General features: G+C 40.7%; 1 protein-coding gene across 1 annotated transcript in view; it reads right to left on the reverse strand.

Moving 5' to 3' along the window:
- Positions 1 to 21,723, reverse strand: part of LOC124788709 (cytochrome P450 4C1-like) — an 84,780-nt gene that overhangs the window by 49,527 nt on the left and 13,530 nt on the right. Inside the window, exon 3 of the mRNA XM_047255989.1 lies at positions 2,062 to 2,289. Within this exon, the coding sequence (XP_047111945.1) occupies positions 2,062 to 2,289 (228 nt within the window). The remainder of the gene's footprint in view (positions 1 to 2,061; positions 2,290 to 21,723) is intronic.

The following is a 21,723-nucleotide window of genomic DNA, read 5'->3' on the forward strand; positions in this document are numbered from 1 at the left end:
ACAATTGTTTAACATGATAACGCTCGTCCACACATAGTGCGCCTCTCTATGAGCTCTCTGCGTGGTGTTGGGGTACTCCCACGGTCATCCAGATCAGCATCTGTCCCCTTTATAATATTGCGTATCAGCTCTCGGACGCCACCTCCGTGTTAGTACCAGTATCCAGCACATCAAGTTACAATAGCTGTGCGCCAGCTTTCTTCTTGATGGAATCCAACGGCTTTATGACACCCTTCACAACCGAATCAGCGCATGTATCCAGGACAGAGGGGGAGCGACGTCACACTAATAAGGACGCTCATATTACCATATTCTTTGTTTATTTGATTCGATTTTGGAATCACTGAAATAACCTCGTATATCTTATCGACCCGTGAAGTTTCATTTCGTCCCCTCTTCCCGTTCTGAGTGTCTCACTTTCTTTCACTCAGCTTATTTGACTACACGCTTGACTAAAGAGCAGCACCAAACCATTGAATATGAAACAGTAGAGCAACATGTACAGTGGCTTATGGAAGCTAGACACAGTGCTTTTTAGCGTTTTAAGAAAAGCATTGATATCCTATACCAACATTTAATCATTTCAACTGCGAAGTAAGTAAATTTATGACGATAAGATGCGATAATTTCGGTGCTAGATGATGCACGCTCAGAATACAGGATTATAAACTGGGTGGAAATATAGGGCTTTCATGAAGAAAATATGGATCTATTAGGTTGGTGCATAAGTTCGCAGCGTTTTTCCACAAGTTTCGTAAATACAATAGATCCACATAAAAGAGATTTTTGTCGTCAATAATATATTCTCCTTCACTATTTACAACAAACAGTCTGCCAACGTTGAGGTAACTTTTCAGAAATCACGGGTTTTTGTGGCGAAGAACTCGTCGAGCCATGTTCGAGGCAAATTTTCATCCGGTAAGAAAGTTCCTCGAAGGCTGTGCAATAGAGGCCGGGAAAGATGAACGTCTGAGGGTACAAGATCAGGTGAATAAGGTGGGTGCGGTATGACTTGTAAACGAATCTCCTATATAGCGCTTTTTGTCAGTCAAGCAGAATGCGGGCGGGCGCTGTCGTGAAGTAGCATCACTTCACGCAGTCATCCTGCTCGTTGTTCTTGAGCTGTGTCTGCAAGACGCCTCATTTGTTGACAATAAATGTCAGCAGTGATGGTTACACCTAGGGGACGTAATTTGTAGTATACCACACCGTTGCTGCTCCACCAGATGCATGATATTATGTTCCATGGGTGCTCGAAGGTCTTTGTACGGGGAGTTTCTGCTTTGTTTGGATTCAACAATTCCTTTCTTTTCCTCTTGTTATCATAAAGACACCATTTATTATCACTACTACTGATGCACGGTAGGGCGGCCGGTGTTGTTCACGAGCAAATTGACGAGTAGCAAGCAGAGATGCACATATGGCCACTCACTGATTTTTTTAGATTTTTGCTTAGAGCATGCGGTACCCATACACCCAATTATTAGACCTTCCCCACTGAATGCCAATGTCACACAGTGGTGGAATGATCACAGTTCTTAAATTCACTGACGTCAATTATTGTCGATTAGTGCGCATGAACAATCTTCATCAAATCTCGTAAGTATTCTTAAATGTGGAAAGTCACTAATATCAAGAAGCTCCTCCTTAAATAGATTAAACCATTCTCTTATCGTGCTCTGTTCAATGGCATTACCCCACGGCGCAAATGTTTCTGGCTCCCTTTGTTGCTGTCACACCACTATTGAATTAAAACAGAAGAATGTATCGGAAATGTTGCAATTTCTCCACTTGGCATTCCATTTTTTAACGCCCACAGCTACATTTACTATCTCAAAATGACAATATGTAAACTCAAATAGCAACAATGAACTACAAATAAAAAATATCAATCGATAAATAAATACGTAGCAACCACAATACCAAAAAGCAAAACAAAAACACTATAAGCTTATGCACCAACTTAATAATATCCGTTACTGCTTTTCACCTTCGATTTTATGAATGAATGCCGTCCAGATATGCTCTGATCGTGCAAAGTGCGCCTTATGCGTCCTTTACCTGTATGGTCTGCAGGCCGTCTTTCACCTCGTCGGCGATCTCGGCCTGTTTGAGCCGGTCTGGCTCTAACTCGTCCAGCTGGATGCCGACGATGGTCGAGGTGAAGGTCCGCAAGGCCGCATGGAACAGTGGGCCGTATACGTCAACCTCGGCCCCGGCAGCCGCCGCCAGCTTTTCGCACGTGAACCTGGCGCCTTCATTGAATGAGTCGACGAACCGGCTCAGCACCTGCCGGGCCATCGTAGTGAGTCACAAAACAGTTTCCCATACAAGGTCTCTTCTCTTTCTCCTGTACGGTACGAAGTATTCCTGAAATCACCAAAAAAACTACAATTTCAACGCCAGAATGAATCTTCCATTATGCAGCACAGTGTGACCTTAGTGTGACACTTTCTGGGAGCTTAAAACTGTGTGCCGGACCGGTACTGCCGGTATTCCAAAACTCGACATTGCCTTTCTCGGGAATGCTCGTAAGTCGTGTCCTGGCAGCTCAATCAATGAAGGCACTGCGCACGGAAGACAAGGTCCCAGGTTAGAATACCACTCCGGAGTACAGTATTAACTGCCAAGATGTTTATCAATTTAATCTAATCATTAACGCTATACGTTATGTCATACAATGTTGTACAACAGTCCTGATCGATGTACAGGTCGTGACACCAAAATTTTAACCTCAAACATTTGCGTAACCGTTGAAGATATCGATTTTTCATTCGTGGGGAATCACAGTCATGTAGAATATTTTGAAAGAAATTTGCGCCATTTCACTGTAAATTACTGTTCTGTTATTTCACATAATCATGATTTCGGTTTTCTAGCCATTCTCAAGTGCATCTTGAACTGCAAATCATTAAGGTGTACATATCGTACAGTGTAGGGCAAAGGAAAAAGTAGTCATTGCGTACCTGATAACATTACTTACGTGGTACAATATATCTGACGTATATACATCTACGTGACACGTCATCGTCGAAAAAAACATATCTATGTTCATATAGAACTATTGTCGAATTACAGAATATGAATACGTATCGAAGATACATAATATGGCTGATATTTTGTATCGATGTCTTCGATGTATATTCATGTCTTGTAAATATGACAACAGGTCTGTAAGACAATAAATACCCTCCAATACATTAAAATACGACACACAGTGAAGGAATTATTAAAACGGGACGGAGATCTGTAGATATCGGATGTAGTATATGTACAGACAAACAAATGATTACAATTTCAGAAAAAGAGTGTCTACTTTTGCAGACCACCTGCTTAAAGGAGGCCGTAGTTACAAGGTCCAACATAGTCTTACATAACACCCACAAATGGAGGAAGATGAACCGCCTTGAAATGAAGGACATTAATAAACAAATGTTCACTTTTTCCTTCTTAGTACCGAACGATGAGAAACAGTTACCGTACTCGCCATTCTGATTACAGATACTGCTAATAGTCCCGTCCAGACTACTTAGTAAACTATCCCTCCCACTCATAGGATCATTTTTTCCTTTATATCAATTACTATAATTTCCCTTATCATGCTAAAAAAATTAGTTTGTATAATTACAGTATTCTACTTCCTGTTTAGTCTCACTTGTAATGCGGAAAATCTTACAGAAAAATGGGGCTGCGAGCGGGAGGGATGGTTTACTGAGTGGTCTGGATGGGATTATTAGCAGTATCTGCAATCAGAAGTGGTGGTGAGTAAGGGAACAGTGTCTGATCATTCAATACTAAGCTTGAGAAAGTGATCATCTGCTTTTTAATTTCCTTTATTTCATGGTAATTCATCTTCCTCCATTTGTGGATATTATGTAAGGCATCATGCGGAACCTTGTGACGGTGGCCTTCTTTAAGTAGGGGTCTGCAAAAGTAGAGTCTCCTTTTCTAATCCTCCAACATGTATGGTGGACGGATTTTGCCCTGTCAGACTGACTTATATACAATGATCAGCCAGAGCATTGTGACCACCGACATACTATCGATGTAAACCCGCACAGGTGATAGTGGCGTCACCTGCTAGACACACGCACCGTGCATGTAACATCAGTGAGCGTACCGTCCGTGTGTTGAATGGGGAAGGTGCGCGATCTGTCTCAATTTCATCGAGGGCATACTGTGATGGCAGGAAACTCGGCACGAGTATTTCGGAAACTGCACGACTTGTCGGATGTTTGAAAAGTGGTGTGGTGAGTGTCTTCAACATGTGGCAGAACCAACGTGAAACCACGCCCAGACTTTGTGGCGTTGGATGGCCAGTGCTCTCGGACATCTTAGGCTGGGCAGACTCGTAAAACACGACAGTGAACTGTGGCAGAAATAACATCAGACTTCAATGCTGGGCAGAGTACAAGTGCTTCTGAATACACAGTGCACCAAACACTCCTAACTATGGGCCTCAACAGCCGACGACCAAAGCACATTCCAATTTTACATCACGACATCGACAACTGCGACTGAAACGGGCACGTGAGCATTGGCACCAGACGGTGACGCAGTAGTAGAGCTTTGCGTGGGTGATGAGTCCTGATACCTTCTTCATCATGCCGATAGGAGGGTGCGAATCCATGCTCTTCCAGCGGAACAGCTCTTTGACCCCAGTACTGCGGGTCGGAGACAAGCTGGCGGCAGTTACGTCATGCACCGGGGAACATTCACGACGGCATCCATGCGCCCAGCGGATCTCGTGGAGGGCACCATTCGTTTCAGACCACTCACATCCCTTCATGTGACAACGCCTGAAGTGTGATGGAGTTATTCGAGGGATGCCGCGGCGACTTCCAATTGATGTACTGGCCTCCCAACTAGCCAGGTCTGAACCCAATCGAACACATCTGAGACGTGATTGAACGTCGCGTCAGAGATCATCGCCCCACTCCCTAGAATTTACGGAAATTATGTGACCTTTTTGTGCAGATACGATACCAACTCCCTCCAGCGACCTACCAAGGCCTCATTGCTTCCATGCCATGACACGTCACCGCCGCTATCTGTGCCAAAAGTGGGCATAGCGGCTGTCAGGTAGGTGGTCATAATGTTTCGGCTGATCTGTGTACAATTTCCCACAGTTTCATGTGAGTCTGTAACGAGAGGGAAAATATTCCTATCGGAGCACAGAAAAGGCGAATATATATACCTGTTTAAAATACTGTGATTGACGAGAGGGGTATCAGCTGCCTGATCCAACCTCTCTCAGACCTTTAAAAATTTTCGCCAAAATATTGGCATGCGATCATATCCGCGCTCTTTTTAACATACACCTCTCACTCCCACAAGTTCCCCTTACTGTTAATCAAAAAAATGGCTCTGAACACTATGGGACTCAACATCTTAGGTCATAAGTCCCCTAGAACTTAGAACTACTTAAACCTAACTAACCTAAGGACATCACACACACCCATGCCCGAGGTAGGATTCGAACCTGCGACCGAAGCAGTCCCGCGGTTCCGGACTGTAGCGCCAGAACCGCTAGACCACCGCGGCCGCCTACTGTTAATCGTTCAGACCAACTCATTGTCATTACATCTTTGTGCATTTCTGTTACTGTCTCCTGTCTTACAGTCTTGGTCTCCCTCGTTCTGTTTAAATATTGCTTTTTGAATAATTAATAGAATATGCCCCAATCGTTTAATTAAGGCTAAAGTACATTAAGAATTAATTTTCTCTGTGTAAATAAATCTGTAAAGAAAGGAGAAAAAGGTTACCATTTAATGCAAGGATTTTTTTTAATTAATTAATTTTATTTTATTCTATTTTTTTTTTTTGTGTTGCAACAAATAATGTTCCAGAAATATGTTAATGTATCGAAACTGTAAAGCAAGTTGAAGGCAGTTGCCGTAATTTCTTTTTGGATTATATAAAAGCAGGAGGTGTGAGCTCTCTCTCTCTCTCTCTCTCTCTCTCTCTCTCTCTCTCTCTCTCGTTTGTTTTCGATGGCTTTTGGGCAAATAATTACTCTAATTTAATTCAAAAATGGTTCAAATGGCTCTGAGCACTATGGGACTCAACTGCTGAGGTCATTAGTCCCCTAGAACTTAGAACTAGTTAAACCGAACTAACCTAAGGACATCACACACATCCATGCCCGAGGCAGGATTCGAACCTGCGACCTTAGCGGTCTCGCGGTTCCAGACTGCAGCGCCAGAACCGCGCGGCCACTTCAGCCGGCTCTAATTTAATTACAACAGCCGTGTTTGAATTAAGACTCTACTTTCCTTTTTCATTAATTGCACATCTTAAATTATTATGTTGCATTTTAAAACTTTTTCAGGCTGCAGCGAAGGAGAGTTGCCGACGAATTGTTTGGTGTCCACAGCCGAACGCTACTAGTGTTCAATCGGCTATTACTTTATCAAAATTTTATTTCAGCGTCCTTGAGATCTCTTTTACCGGTATTTTCTGTTTGCATCCTGGCAATGTAATTGCGTAAAGTGCGTAATTTTGAGAACGGTCACTGGCCTCTAAACAATACCATCGGACAACGTTCCCGTCGGTCTGATGGGAATCTGATGCTGGTTGGAGGAATATACACTCCTGGAAATTGAAATAAGAACACCGTGAATTCATTGTCCCAGGAAGGGGAAACCTTATTGACACATTCCTGGGGTCAGATACATCACATGATCACACTGACAGAACCACAGGCACATAGTCACAGGCAACAGAGCATGCACAATGTCGGCACTAGTACAGTGTATATCCACCTTTCGCAGCAATGCAGGCTGCTATTCTCCCATGGAGACGATCGTAGAGATGCTGGATGTAGTCCTGTGGAACGGCTTGCCATGCCATTTCCACCTGGCGCCTCAGTTGGACCAGCGTTCGTGCTGGACGTGCAGACCGCGTGAGACGACGCTTCATCCAGTCCCAAACATGCTCAATGGGGGACAGATCCGGAGATCTTGCTGGCCAGGGTAGTTGACTTACACCTTCTAGAGCACGTTGGGTGGCACGGGATACATGCGGACGTGCATTGTCCTGTTGGAACAGCAAGTTCCCTTGCCGGTCTAGGAATGGTAGAACGATGGGTTCGATGACGGTTTGGATGTACCGTGCACTATTCAGTGTCCCCTCGACGATCACCAGTGGTGTACGGCCAGTGTAGGAGATCGTTCCCCACACCATGATGCCGGGTGTTGGCCCTGTGTGCCTCGGTCGTATGCAGTCCTGATTGTGGCGCTCACCTGCACGGCGCCAAACACGCATACGACCATCATTGGCACCAAGGCAGAAGCGACTCTCATCGCTGAAGACGACACGTCTCCATTCGTCCCTCCATTCACGCCTGTCGCGACACCACTGGAGGCGGGCTGCACGATGTTGGGGCATGAGCGGAAGACGGCCTAACGGTGTGCGTGACCGTAGCCCAGCTTCATGGAGACGGTTGCGAATGGTCCTCGCCGATACCCCAGGAGCAACAGTGTCCCTAATTTGCTGGGAAGTGGCGGTGCGGTCCCCTACGGCACTGCGTAGGATCCTACGGTCTTGGCGTGCATCCGTGCGTCGCTGCGGTCCGGTCCCAGGTCGACGGACACGTGCACCTTCCCCCGACCTCTGGCGACAACATCGATGTACTGTTGAGACCTCACGCCCCACGTGTTGAGCAATTCGGCGGTACGTCCACCCGGCCTCCCGCATGCCCACTATACGCCCTCGCTCAAAGTCCGTCTACTGCACATACGGTTCACGTCCACGCTGTCGCGGCATGCTACCAGTGTTAAAGACTGCGATGGAGCTCCGTATGCCACGGCAAACTGGCTGACACTGACGGCGGCGGTGCACAAATGCTGCGCAGCTAGCGCCATTCGACGGCCAACACCGCGGTTCCTGGTGTGTCCGCTGTGCCGTGCGTGTGATCATTGCTTGTACAGCCCTCTCGTAGTGTCCGGAGCAAGTATGGTGGGTCTGACACACCGGTGTCAATGTGTTCTTTTTTCCATTTCCAGGAGTGTATAATTTCATTAGCCACAAGTAAAAATTTTCTGTACAGCATTTTACCATTTCAGAAGCTTTGCCACCAGCAAAAGCTATAAAATATAATATTACATTATGTTTTAAATACAGGTAATAGTATACTGTCTTACTACTACTACTCCTACTGTCTCATCTCATTGTCACCGTCTCCAACATGCTCTCTCTAACCGCTACTCCCTCATTCATTTATTCCAAATGCTACCGCCTCTTCTGATTATCTCTCTCTTCCTTGTTGTCACTGTCATAGACTCTGTCTCTCACAATCACTGACTGTCATCCATCTCACCCACTTCCACTTTCTTCTTCTCTTTATTTCCCACTGGTACTGAATGTTTCACTCTTTTTCTAGCAATGTTCTGCCACTGTCGACTATGTCCCACTGCCACTGTGTCCTTATTTTTCTATCACACTGCCATTGTATCATTCGCTCTTTCTATACCACAACAATTTTCTAATATTTTCCAGTATTATTACTTTTTCAGTTTTTTTCCAACTGCCACGCCTTCTCTCTCAGCATAAAAAAGAGCGAATACGCTGGCATACTAAAAGTTTGGCAAAATTTCTAAAGGTGCAGAGGAAAATGTAATGAGACAGCTGGTACCCCACTTTCAGTTAGAATATTTTAAAAAAAAGATGTTCGCCTTTTTTGTGCTTCGATAGGAGCATTTTCCACTGGTTCCCTTCTTTCGCTGGCACGGCTGGGCATGTCAGTCATATTGAAATAATTTTACTAATTAGTACAATTTTGATAGTTATCTAACGTGAAATTGAATTAACGCAAAACTAATTTTATGTTCCAGATCGGATTTTACGGGCACAAAAATTTTTCATGTGCTTCAGTATTACAGCATGGGTTTCCCAGAACCCTACTGATGATAACGGAGATAATTTACAGCGTTTTTGTCTCATACTACATTTTGCCTGCTTATTTTACCTGTACAAGTAGAGTTCAAATGGCTCTGAGCACTATGGGACTTAACTTCTATGGTCATCAGTCCCTAGAACTTAGAACTCCTTAAACCTAACTAACCTAAGGACATCACACAACACCCAGTCATCACGAGGCAGAGAAAATCCCTGACCCCGCCGGGAATCGAACCCGGGAACCCGGGCGTGGGAAGCGAGAACGCTACCGCACGTACAAGTAGAGTAACTCAGAATCGCTGTGTCTCGGAAATAGGTAAAGACATCAAGAAAATTTTCAAGGTTGTTCGAGACATTCAGCCATTTGCTGAGCATAGCCGTCGTGGAATGTGCGGCTCGGGTAGAGATTTTTGAAAACGGGAAGGGCTAAAGAATATACTGTTAAAACTTGAGCAGTCTGTTGCTGTTAGTTATTTAGATATTCGCTGCTGACGGCGAAAAAATGATGAAAAAAGCTTTTTTCGTCTTTTCTCTGGAACCGCCCATGAACTAATGGCGCCTCCATGGGCTCCTTTAGACGCATCGTAGACCACATCTAATTCAAATAGAACCAACTGATTTTCTCCGTTTGCCTAAGCTGGAGGAAGTGACTAATATTGAAACTTTGACCCTGTACAGAAGAAGAGTTACAGTAAGACGATCCTTCTGTTGGATATAAAAATGGTCCAGAGCTCAGGCGCTGTCCAAAACACTTGACTGTTCTCTCCTATCACCAACAGAAGTAGAGGTTTTTTTTTTTTTTTTGGTCATCAGTCTACTGACTAGTTTGATGCGGCCCGCCACGAATTCCTTTCCTGTTGTAAGAGGTCCGAGCAGATGTAATTTCGATGTATTGCTCATGCGCTGCCTGCGATATGCAAGTTATAAGAGAATCTCTGACCAGAGAGCAGTGTTGACTGCAGTACGAACTGTGTGGCTGTAGCAGTAAGTTGTTGCTAGTCTGAAGTCTGCTCTGGTCTGGTCTGGTGTATCGTGTTGGCTGGGCCGGTCGCGGTGCAGCGATGCCGGAGCCTGAGTATTATTGTATAACGTAAAAAGCAGCCTCGCACATATGTAGTAATGTCATCTCAAGTCCCATGTAAATGTTTTTAAAAATCTCGTAATAATAATCCTTCTCATATAAAGTAATTTTTAACAACCATTCATTTCAATTTAAAGAATTTACTAATTTCTCACATCCATGATCATCCCGATTGTTGCAAAAGAAAAATCAGTTGCTTCCTTTCATAAATGACAAATCTATCGGCCAGCATTGCACAGGGCTGTGCCAGAAAACATTATTTTAAGAGCAGATATATATGCGTTATCCAGCGACTTCATTGAGGTAACAATTTTTCTCTTTTTTTATTCATAATGATCTTTCAGGGCCATGACGCAGCACTGCTGACGTCCAAAATTTACCAGGTTAAATTCACAGTCAATTATTGAAAAATTATAAGTGAGTGACAATTTAATTGAGAGGTTAGTTACATTGTGTTATCACCAGGTTACTGAATTTATTATTTTCTGTTTTGAGGTTACACTAAACGTGAATAATATTAACGTTAATATTTTCTGTTGAGAGGTTGCGGTAAATTACTTTTGTGGGAAGGTTATACTTGGCGACAACCGGCCAGGATCGTACGTATTTTCTTTGTGAATTTCTGAGAAGTAGTCGTATATCTGCTGTTATTTACTTAAATGTAGTTTGCATCTGGCGCAACGCATTTACTAATTTGTCACTCTTTCTTTCACAGATCATCGGCAATTTATTGCTCTTTGTTGTAATTGTGTTTGTTCCATTTTTGCTTCGTCTTTGTTTCATTTTGTGCTTAATTTTGATTTGTGAAAAATGACGCGAAAAACTGTTAACAGTACATCGCGATGTGCAATGAGTGAAATAGCCGACTCGAATAATTTGACCGATAATGCTTGCGACACTCAGTGTAATAGTGATAATCCCCTAATTACAGATAATCAGTGTGTACCGACCACTAGTAATGATTTTGATCCTAATGATGAACAAACAAATTCAATTATGTCCACAGTAAATGTAACAATTGATGACGCGGCACGTTCCGATACAATGAACGCTGCCCAGTTTGACACGCCTGATTTGCAAAATTTGCATAGTTAACAGATAAATTTTTCTCACGAAGATGAGCAATGTAGTCAAAATACGTCAGATTTATTTGATTCCGAGGTAGTGACCCACAGTGCACATCCGATTGGCAAACCTTTTCGAGAATCACAGAATGACCAAATGGTTACACAAAACGGACAATTGCAGGTACGCCATCAAACAGCACACAGAATAGAGTAGGTAATATTGGCATGGATCAAGTTATGGCATTATTGCTACAACTTAATGAAAATTTCAAACAACAAATTAATGAATCGAACAAACAAATTAATGAAAAACAAGACAACAATTTCAAACAACTTAGTGAACAGATTACAGCCATTGCCGCGCAATGTCATGATACTAAAGAACAATTACGTGAGGAAATTAAGGCTTGTGCTAGGAACAGTAGTGAGGAAATTAGATCTGTGGCACAAGAATTAAGTAATACACATGTAGCCACAACTAAATTACTTAGAGACGAAATTAGTGCAGTCGCTAAACAATGTTTCGAAAACGCAACACAGTTACGCGACGAGTTTAAATTAATGTTAGCAGAACTTTCACGCACGCTGGATGCGACAGTAGACGCGAAATTTGACCAATAGAACAGCCAAATTGACGAACGTTTTAATCACCACCTACACAACAGTGAAACGCGTTACAGTAAATTTATACAGGAACAGAATAAAGTAAAGCAACATGTCATGGAAACAATTACTGCACAAAGACAGGAAGGTAACGTAAATTGTTTACGATAGCAAAAACATACGTGGACAACAATATTGCTACAGTATCAGACGAAATCGAACAGTTGAACACCGAATTGCATGATGAAATCCCCGATCTTAAAACAAAATCAGACATACACACATTAGACTTTCAGACAATGACCAACAGACTTGAAAAGTTGGAACTAATACAGGATCCCGATGCCATCAAAGTAAACGTTAAAAAATTGAACAAAACCACACGTAAAATACAAAAACAAATTAATGCTTATGACACTAAAAACGATGATCGGGTAAAAGCACTGACTGACAAATATGATGAATTGGCCAGTCGTATTGATGTTATCGAAAATAACAATGACACCAAATCAGACGATATGTCACCAGTTTCGCTTAATCAAACATCCGAATTCCAAAATTTACAGCAGACGATCAGTGATATAGGTTCGTCCAGTAATACATTACGTAGAAAATTGTCAACTTTACAGCAAGAAGTGACAGAGATGAAAAATGTTTCAGCCTCTAACACGGCACAGCATACGCCACATTCCGAACATTTCTCACACTCACATAGCCTGTATAATTTAGGTAAATTACAGAGAGTACGTGATTTAGATTCCGAACAGTCACAGACAAACAGATTAGCATACAATCCTGAACCTGTTCAGACATTCAGAGACGAAAATTTTGATTACAAGCATTTTCTATCCATGAGAAAATTTAAAGTATTTAAAAATGACAGAACACAAATACATCCTTTGGACTGGACACGACAATCTGTTTCTGTATTTTCATCAGCTTGGCCTGTAATGCAGAAACTAGAAATGGACTGGATACAACAATTTTCTTTCGAATTTTTACCGGCATTGGCTGTAACGCGGAAACAAAAATTTATTTGCAGCGCGTAAGTGACCTCAGGGGATTAATTACTCTTCGATGAATATGTGCTGTAGCGTGCACAGGGCCCCGAGCCGTATAGTGCTATTTCATCTTTAGTTTTCTGCACTGCTGCCTTCTCTTCTGCTATCCTTTATATCTATCAAAACAGCTCTTCAACTATCGGTCTATCTAGGATTAAGAATGAGTAAAGAAATCTGATATGACGAGTTTTACCGAAAGTGACAGTTTTCATTAGACGCTCCAGGAATGACAACCACCAGAACTTTAATGAAAGACAATATTTTATTTATCAGTATCGTCAAAATTATCAGCAACAGGAACCACATTTTGGTAACAACAGAGGTTTTTCCCAACAACAGCAACAAAACCAGCCGGTTAGCATACCTAACCAACAATGTAATGTGCAAGGTCAACCAAGCTTTAATGTTTCGCTGCCTACACGTATGGCGTCGGCTCCACCAAATAGTAACGCACAGCAACAAGGAAATCAGTACGTACAGAAAACACACCATTTCAACTCATATCGCAATATACCGTATAGAAATGATTATCATGACAGACGTAAAAGTAATGAGCACAATTTGCAGTGTACATTTAATAACAGTCGGTCTTACCAGCAACAGAATCATCCGCAACAACAGATTATCATGAATGAACCAGACAGTCGGCATCATCCCGAACGTAATACGTCAGGACGAAATAACAGAACAGTACAAATAGTCGAGATGCCACAGCATCCTCCCGCAAATAATAGCACGTCAGAAAGAATTTGACTAGATACAGTAGAGGTTGCATCTTCCAGCAACGCAAGCAATACTTTTGACAAAGTGAATCTTGTTCACGAAAATGTTATTAGTTTTGACGACATCCGATACACACTTTTGCATTAAAGACTGAATCACAACGTATGTAGACGACATTCTTATTGCAGAAGCTCACTGGTCTGAACACAATCTGATTCTTGAACAACTGTTACAAACTTTTCGTGCACAAGGACTCACAGTTAATCTTAGCAAACCACACTTTGGCAAAACTTCCATAAAATTTCTTGGACATGTAATTTCAGCAGAAGGCATTGCGCCTGACACGGAAAAACTTCAAGCTTTACGTGACATTGCTGTACCTACGACGAAGAAGCAATTACGCAGCTTTCTGGGATTAATTAACTTTTTCCGTAAATTTATTCATTACTCTGCTTTAGATACCCCAAGTTTGTGCCAGTAAAAACACTATTTGGTCATGGAATAGCCAAACACAGTCTGAATTTGTCAATCTGAAACAAGCTTTGTTGAATTCGCCACTTTTATCACATCCAGATCTTACTAGAAATTTTTCCATTGCCATCGACAGTTCTAACACAGCTTTAGGGGTACACATTTTTCAGGAAATTGAAGAAGACGGTAACACAGTAATTAAAAATATCGCCTTTCCGAGTCGCATTCTGTCACCTGCTGGGCGCAATTGTTCTGTCGCAGAACTTGAAACATTGTGTGTTGTATGGGCGTTTGCGAGATTTGGGCATTTTCTTTATGGAAGACATACCACCGTTTGCACGGATCATAGAGCTATACAGTTTTTGCTTTCCGCAAAATTTACACACGGCAGGTTAAGCAGATGGAAGCTTTGTTTGCGGGAGTTTGGGTTTACAATTGTTCACATTCCCGGTGCGCAGGGTGTTGTGGCGGGCGCAGTGTCCCGTTCTCTCAGCAACGGTCGGCGGGACGTCGCAGCCAACTTCTGCCAAGCAAATTTCAGCGTCATGTATATTCAAAAAGTTGCATTCGAAAATTTTATTTCGGCATCATTACGAGACATAGCACAAGAGCAGAGCAAAGACAACGTGTGGAAAGAAATTAAACACCTTTGGCAAGATAGGAATAATATTACCATCAGAAACCATTACACTGTACGCAATAATATTCTGTTTCGCCGCTCTCACCCTGACAGCAATAACTGGTTATTATGTATTCCTGACGAGCTTGTTAACAAATTAATTTGGTATACTCATTTAAGTTACGCAGATTACGGAGCCAGAAAATGTTTTCTTATACTGAGACAGAACTGTTATTTTGCCAACATGGAGAAATCTGCCAGAAAGTTAAGTCAGACACGACTTCACATATTCCTCCGTTACATCCCATTGTACCTGTTAAATTGAGACACATGGCCGCTGTAGACATTTTTGGTCCGACTTCCAGAACTAATAGAGGTTTCTGCTACATCTTTGTCGCTGTTGAACTCACTTCAAAATTTGTAACCTTCACTCCGTTACGCAAAGCTACTGCTAAATCGATCTCGAAAGCATTTGTAAAACATTTTCTATTTCATGTAGGGCATGTATTGAAAGTAATTTCCGACAATGGACCACAGTTTCGATCTGCTATATGGACACGTATGTTACGAGCAAGAAACATTTCTCCGATCTATATATCCAGGTACCACGCTTCTTCGAACCCTTGTGAACGTCTAATGAAAGAAATTGGTAAACTATGTAGAATATACTGCCATAAAAAACATATTGATTGGGACACACACATACTCTCATTCCAGGATGTAATTAACTCCATACCAAATGAATCTACTATGCTATCTCCGACTGTTATACTGAAAAATGTTAAACCACCTAACAAAATTAAAGAATTAGTATCCTTTCCTACCTCTCGTCGACTACGACACCATGAAATAATTGACATTGCACTCAACAACATCAAACGTGCCACATAGCGCCGAAGAAGGCAGCAAAAACAGGTTTGTACACGCCGTGACTTTCGCATTGGACAGAAGATATTAGTACGCACACATTATTTATCCAACAGAGGAAAGAGTAGATGTAGTAAATTTGAGCTTCTATACGCAGGTCCATATCGAATTCGCAGCATTCCTCACCCCAATGTAGTACACGTCGAAACTTTGAGAACCAGAAAAAGCAAGGGCAATCACCATGTCTCCAATATTAAACCCTTTATTGAATGAACATACTTTATGATTTATCACACTGTAATGCCATTTCCTGATTTTTATATGACCACTTAAGAAATTATATTTCTGTGACTACTTACTGATAATGATCGTATTTTTTCCTGGCAAGTGCCTGGCAAGGTAAGGTTAGCAGGTCGCTCTTCTTGTCGTTATATATCAGACCGTGCACATTTTCCGTTTTTTGTGTATGTATGATTGTTTTCCTATCGAAAGTAGAATTTTTGTCTGTACGCACTATGTAATCTTTAAGATGTAACAAACACCAGTTGACTTTGACATTATTCCTTATGATATCTCAATTTCTTGACTACTCTACAGTTTTTGCCACTACATTATGATACTGTGTGTACATTTTTTGCACTTGAAAACTGTCTATGTTTTTGACATAATACGTTTTCTGTCATGCTATGCTGTATGCTTAATTATGTCACTAGAAACAAGTTTTTATTTAATGAGTATATGATTTAAATGCAAGATATTAATCCTTATTCATCATTTTCAGAAAGCAATAACGTGTAAAAGAAATAACTTAAACATAAACAAAGCACAGTGGATTACTATGAAATGGGAATTTCAACTTCGAAATGAACGAAAGAAAATGCAATACCATGTCATGAAGAGTAAATGGATCAGAATTAACAAGCATTAACAAGAATATACTATACACATCGTATGATAGCAGTCTTAACTAATTATTTTTCTTTCGGAATACGAGGCGATTGATGCAGGCTGTCAGGCAGAACTAAACATCTTAGTTTTAGTGATGAAATATGCTAGAAATAAGAAACTCCATACTATGAATAGTTGTATGAAGTAAATGGTAATATGAATAATGAATAATGAAGTGTCTTTTTTGCAGATGATAGTAAATGATGATGAATAATTATATGAAGAATATGCTAATATGAATAATGAAGTTTTTCTTTGCAGGTGATGATAGTAATGAAGTTATAGTAATATGAGTAATGAAGTTTTTCTTTGCAGATGAGCATAATGATGAAGTTTATATATTTACTGTTAGTTAAGAAATGCTATGTAGTTATTTAAGTATTTGTTGCAGTTCGTTTTGACAGTATGTCTTATGTCGCATGGTATAATGACTGAATGTTTTGGAAAGGACAGCTAGAGTACATACATATTGAGTACACGTTTCATTACCTGTTAATTCGAAGTTCACTACTTTTCAGCATAATATGCGTTTCTTCTTTCAGCTCAATAATCCATTTTGTATTTTTTCTAGGAGAAGCTATTCATGAAATTAATGCGCTATAAGCAGTTAGTCATTAAACCTGTTCTAGTACTTGCATTTTTTTATCCATTTGTGTGTGTCATTCATGAATGTGATCACATATACTCTACTTGTTTCATAACCTTGCTACAGCTGACTCATGGCAAATGACGTTACTAATCCTTATATCCAGTAATAAGTCAAAAGCAAATATTTTTATGCCCCAGCAATTAATTATCGATCCCAATGCAATGCATTGCTAACACAAAGAAAATTACCAGTCCCAGCTATTACCAGTATACAACCAAATAATGCTACTAGTTTAAGGTGTATTTCTAGTTCTAAATGTAATGCAAATTTCTCAGATGTATCTATGTATTATTGGACCACAGACCTTGAGTAATAGTTACAATGTGTTCCGTTTTAAATATGTCCTATGTCACTTGAATGATGAATTCTGAGTAATACTGAATGATGTTTTGTAATAATGCATAAATGCTATGCCAATAATTTCTGTAAATAATATTTTTGTTATACTCTATAAATGCTCTGCCAATAATTAACTCCCATTTTGAATGATGACTTCTGAATAATACTGAATAATGTTTTATAAAACTATATGAATACTTTGTAACTGGCCAATGAATGCCACTGTTTCTTATATTTTAAATTTGTCTTATGTCACTTACATGATATTATGTATGAATACCAGTAGCTTGATGCTACACTCATTAACTCTTGTTTTGAATGATGACTTCTGAACAATGGATAAAGTGGTTTGTAACTGGCCAATGAGTGCCAATGATTACTATAATTAGATGAATTATGTAAATGCTATGCCATTAATTAACTCTTGTTTTGAATGATCACTTCTGAATAATGCATAAAAAATGGTTTGTAACTGGCCAATTAGTGCCAATATTTACTGTCATCAGATGACTTATGAATAATGTTCTGTAATACTCCATACATAGTACAGAAATATTTAATAACTAGGCAATGAGTGCCAACAATTACTCAAATCAGTTGATAGACTAGCTTAAGACTAGCTTAAGACTTAATGTCCTTCACCTTCTGACCTAATTACCAGAAATTACTGCAATGTCTGTTTGTCCTGTCCATCCTCATGATCATGGAGCACTGTATTTGGTTTTTCCACTAATTCTACGTTGGTGAAAGAGTATGGATTCTACAAGAATGTGGTGTTGACACATCATGCTGTCCACCACCTTGAACGATGCAGATGTTATTATGGTCCCACTGTTTGGTGTACCTAATGTACTACGAAAATGATAACATTGAATATTAATACCACATTTCAGTGTCTTGGCTACACTGATTAATACTTCAGGGAAGACAACTTCAGACAGTCTCACTTGGTGTTGTGCTTCTGTAGAAAGATATGGACTTTAAGTGCAGCTACGTGCAACCTACTGTGCTACAACCATGATGCAATCCTTCCCTTTCCTTTCCTAGTTCTTGTAAAATGGTAAAAAATATATACAGTTAATATGTTTTGTACTCATTGCGTACAAATTTTGTCATTTCTTGATATGTTCTGTACTCAGTGCATGTGCACTCTATTTCATTTCATGTTCTGCGCCTATATATATATATATATATATATATATATATATATATATATATATATATATATATATATATACTCTGTGACTGTAGACTTAGTTAATAAAGTAGACTATAGAAAAATTTGTTGCTCATGGCAAGTCCAATTGACTCACCATCGCTGCCAAATTTTTGACCCCCCAGTGGAGGGTAATGTAAGAGGTCCGGCAGATGTAATTTCGATGTATTGCTCATGCGCTGCCTGCGATATGCAAGGTATAAGAGAATCTCTGACCAGAGAGCAGTGTTGACTGCAGTACGAACTGTGTGGCTGTAGCAGTAAGTTGTTGCTAGTCTGAAGTCTGCTCTGGTCTGGTCTGGTGTATCGTGTTGGCTGGGCCGGTCGCGGTGCAGCGATGCCGGAGCCTGAGTATTATTGTATAACGTAAAAAGCAGCCTCGCGCATATGTGGTAATGTCATCTCAAGTCCCATGTAAATGTTTTTAAAAATCTTGTAATAATAATCCTTCTCATATAAAGTAATTTTTAACAACCATTCATTTCAATTTAAAGAATTTACTAATTTCTCCCAACCATGATCATCCCGATTGTTGCAAAAGAAAAATCAGTTGCTTCCTTTCATAAATGACAAATCTATCGGCCAGCATTGCACAGGGCCAGAAAACATTATTTTAAGAGCAGATATATATGCGTTATCCGGCGACTTCATTGAGGTAACAATTTTTCTCTTTTTTATTCATCTTTAATTATTGATCATTATTGATCTTTCAGGGCCATGACGCAGCACTGCTGACGTCCAAAATTTACCAGGTTAAATTCAGTCAATTATTGAAAAATTATAAGTGAGTGACAATTTAATTGAGAGGTTAGTTACATTGTGTTATCACCAGGTCACTGAATTTATTTATTTATTTTATTTATTTTTTTTTTGTTGGGACGTTACACTGAATGTGAGCGACATAATTTTAATTTTTACTGTAGACAGGTTTAGGAATTTTTCTGTTTTTGAGCTTAGATTAAATGTGAAACATTTTGTGGGGAGGTTACACTAAATTAGAATATTATTCATATTATTTATTATTATATTTTGTGAGAAGGTTACACTGTGCTAACCTCTTCATCTCAGAGTAGCACTTGCAACCTACGTCCTCAATTATTTGCTTGACGTATTCCAGTCTCTGTCTTCCTCTACAGTTTTTGCCCTCTACAGCTCCCTCGCCAGTCTCATATATTCTACACACCAACGTGAATAGTCGTTTTGTTGCCACTTCCCCCAGTGATTTTAGAAATTCTGATGGAATGTTATCTATCCCTTCTGCCTTTTTGACTGTAACTCCTCCTACGCTCTTTTAAATTCCGATTCTAATACTGGATACCCTATCTCTTCTAAATCCACTCCTGTTTCTTCTTCTATCACATCAGACAAATCTTCACACTCATAGAGGCTTTCAATGTATTTTTTCCACCTATCTGCTCTCTCCTCTGCATTTAACAGTGGAATTCCCGTTGCACTCCTAATGTTACCACCGTTGCTTTTAATGTCACCAAAGGTTGTTTTGACTTTCCTGTATGCTGAGTCTGTCCTTCCGACAATCATATCTTTTTCGATGTCTTCACATTTTTCCTGCAGCCATTTCGTCTTAGCTTCCCTGCACTTCCTATTTATTTCATTCCTCAGCGACTTGTATTTCTGTATTCCTGATATTCCCGGGACATGTTTGTACTTCCTCCTTCCATCTATCAACTGAAGTATTTCTTCTGTTACCCATGGTTTCTTCGCAGCTACCTTCTTTGTACCTATGTTTTCCTTCCCAACTCCTGTGATGGCCCTTTTTAGAGATGTCCATTCCACTTCAACTGTACTGCCTACTGCGCTAATCCTTATTGCTGTATCTATAGCGTTAGAGAACTTCAAACGTATCTAGTCATTTCTTAGTACTTCCGTGTCCCACTTCTTTGCGTATTGATTCTTCCTGACTAATGTCTTGAACTTCAGCCTACTCTTCATCACTACTATATTGTGATCTGAGTCTATATCTGCTCCTAGGTACGCCTTACAATCCAGTATCTGATTTCGGAATCTCTGTCTGACCATGATGTAATCTAATTGAAATCTTTCCGTATCTCCCGGCCTTTTCCAAGTATACCTCCTCCTCTTGTGATTCTTGAACAGGGTATTCGCTATTACTAGCTGAAACTTGTTACAGAACTCAATTAGTCTTTCTCCTCTTTCATTCCTTGTCCCAAGCCCATACTCTCCTGTAACCTTTTCTTCTACTCCTTCCCCTACAACTGCATTCCAGTCGCCCATGACTATTAGATTTTTGTCCCCCTTTACATACTGCAATGTCCTTTCAATATCCTCATACACTTTCTCTATCTGTTCCTCTTCAGCTTGCGACGTCGGCATGTATACCTGAACTATAGTTGTCGGTGTTGGTCTGCTGTCGATTCTGATTAGAACAACCCAGTCACTGAACTGTTCACAGTAGCACACCCTCTGCCCTACCTTCCTATTCATAACGAATCCTACACCTGCTGCTGTTGATATTACCCGATACTCATCTGATCAGAAATCCTTGTCTTCCTTCCGCAACACTTCACCGACCCCTACTATATCTAGATTGAGCCTTTGCATTTCCCTTTTCAGATTTTCTAGTTTCCCTACCACGTTCAAGCTCCTGACATTCCACGCCCCGACTCTTAGAACGTTATCCTTTCGTTGATTATTCATTTTTTTTTTCTCATGGTAACCTCCCCCTTGGCAGTCCCCTCCCGGAGATCCGAATGGGGGACTATTCCGGAATCTTTTGGCAATGGAGAGATCATCATGACATTTCTTCAAATACAGGCCACAAGTCCTGTGGATACACGTCACGTGTCTTTAATGCAGTGGTTTCCATTGCCTTCTGCATCCTCATGTCGTTGATCATTGCTGATTTTTCCGCCTTTAGGGGCAATTTCCCACCCCTAGGACAAGAGAGTGCCCTGAACCTCTATCCGCTCTTCCGCCCTCTTTGACAAGGCCGTTGGCAGAATGAGGCTGACTTCTTATGCCGGAAGTCTTCGGCCGCCAATGCTGATTATTTATCAAAATTTAGGCAGTGGCGGGGATCGAACCCGGGACCGAAGACGTTTTGATTATGAATCAAAGACGCAACCCCTAGACCACGGGTCATGAAGCGAAGTTGAGGTATGAGCCCCGAAACTCCTATTTTTTTTTTTTATTTTTTTTTTTT

Source organism: Schistocerca piceifrons, chromosome 3 (genome assembly GCF_021461385.2).
Source record: "Schistocerca piceifrons isolate TAMUIC-IGC-003096 chromosome 3, iqSchPice1.1, whole genome shotgun sequence".
Lineage (NCBI taxonomy): Eukaryota > Metazoa > Arthropoda > Insecta > Orthoptera > Acrididae > Schistocerca > Schistocerca piceifrons.